Raw genomic sequence first — 1,616 nt, forward strand, 5'->3', positions numbered from 1 at the left:
GACATGTCGACGCGCGCGCGCGTCCATCTTGAGTCACAGAAACCGCGGGTTGCCTCTCTCCAGTGGGTCGCGTTTCGTGATCGAGTCTCCCTCGCACCGACGATAGGCGGAAGCACGGTCTTATACACAGTAAAGTCCCTGTAGTAAGAGTCTGGCAAGAAATATTCTCCGTTTGATTGGTTTGACGCAAAATGGCGGAACCAATAAGGTGTCTCGAATCTGTACTCTAAACGCGGGATTATTATTATTATTATTTGGTTACCTTTGGTCTGTTCGTTATCGCTGCATTACTGCACTAGTGCAATTAACTAACTGCACTAGTGCAGTAATGCAGCGATAACGAACAGACCAGACGCCATTTTGCGTCAACCCTTGCCAGACTCTTACTACAGGGACTCTACTTTAGGCCTGAGCCACTGAAATATATTAAGGGTGCCGTCCCATGGCGCGTATCGCGATACGCGCGTATCAGGCGTATCGAACTCTACGACCAATCACAGACAATCCGCTGTTTTTCGTACGCCGGAGTTTGGCCCCTACTGTCCCATGGAGCGGATTACGCGGAAGCGTACCAGCGGATCGCCAATCACGGAATCTTTCTGATAGAGCCCTTTCAAGATTCCGTTGAAACGGATCCGTGGATTGGCGATCCGCTGGTTACGCTTCCGCTTAATACGCTCCATCGGACAGTAGGGGCCTCCGGCGTACTGAACACACGCACACACACACGCATGCACTTAAAAAGTGAAGTCTTCACAAGCCGGTTGTTTTTAACCTCATACCAGTTACGACATTACGAGTTCATTTAAGCTACGGTAAGCAGTTAAGTTTCAAGAAGAAGGTAAAAGATCTTACTGCCAAGAGCGTGGCATGACTTACGTCCCGGAAAACAAAAAGGGAAACAAATTGAAACATTCCATTAAATACTTGGAGGTATAAATCACTATACCTCATAACTCTTCCTCATTCAATAGATATATACACGTATTATTGTTACTGCGTCTAGGAACAGCTCAGAGATAATTCTGTAACTTATTGTCAATGGTACGACGACTCGGTTGCACAATTAATGCTTAGCAATGGCCTACTGCTACAAATACAAGTTTGTCCCTTTACCGGTGACGTACAAGAAATTCATTTTGACAAATATCTTATAGGAAAGTTATCGGAACATATATCTGACGGTAATTATTATATACTCTTGTTGTTCCATCGTATCAGAAACTATTTGCTGTACACAAAAGATGATTTTACACTTTATTCACAGTAATTATTACCAACCCAGATAGCACAGGACGTCCTCAGGATCATCCTGAATATGTCCCGGGATGTCCTGCCCAGTGAGAAATGATTCGTCGATCGACGTCGAAATGATGTCGAATCGACGTCAATTCGACGGTGTCGATGTCGATTCGACGTCGTTTCGACGTCGATCCACGAATCATTTCTCACTGGGTGGGATCTTTTCAGGACATATAGTTGTATTACTGTAAATATTTTATATAAATATTTTATGTATAAAACTTACTTCAGAAATAATTCTAGAATGTTAAATACTGTTGTAAATAAAAATCTTCCATAAGCGTCCACATAGCATATAAAAAATGTTTGTATTA

The 1,616-nt window shown here is 43.0% G+C and overlaps 1 protein-coding gene across 1 annotated transcript; it reads left to right on the forward strand.

Moving 5' to 3' along the window:
- The first annotated feature begins 821 nt into the window (after positions 1 to 821).
- On the forward strand, positions 822 to 1,344 carry LOC105557801. The gene is made up of 3 exons (XM_012005162.1): positions 822 to 933; positions 1,007 to 1,184; positions 1,268 to 1,344. The coding sequence occupies exons 1-3, from the start codon at positions 871 to 873 to the stop codon at positions 1,342 to 1,344; spliced, it is 318 nt and encodes a 105-aa protein (XP_011860552.1). The 5' UTR covers positions 822 to 870.
- The last annotated feature ends 272 nt before the right edge of the window (positions 1,345 to 1,616 follow it).

This window comes from Vollenhovia emeryi, unplaced genomic scaffold, assembly GCF_000949405.1.
Source record: "Vollenhovia emeryi isolate VEMERY1.0 unplaced genomic scaffold, V.emery_V1.0 DF947685.1, whole genome shotgun sequence".
Taxonomy (NCBI): Eukaryota; Metazoa; Arthropoda; class Insecta; order Hymenoptera; family Formicidae; genus Vollenhovia; species Vollenhovia emeryi.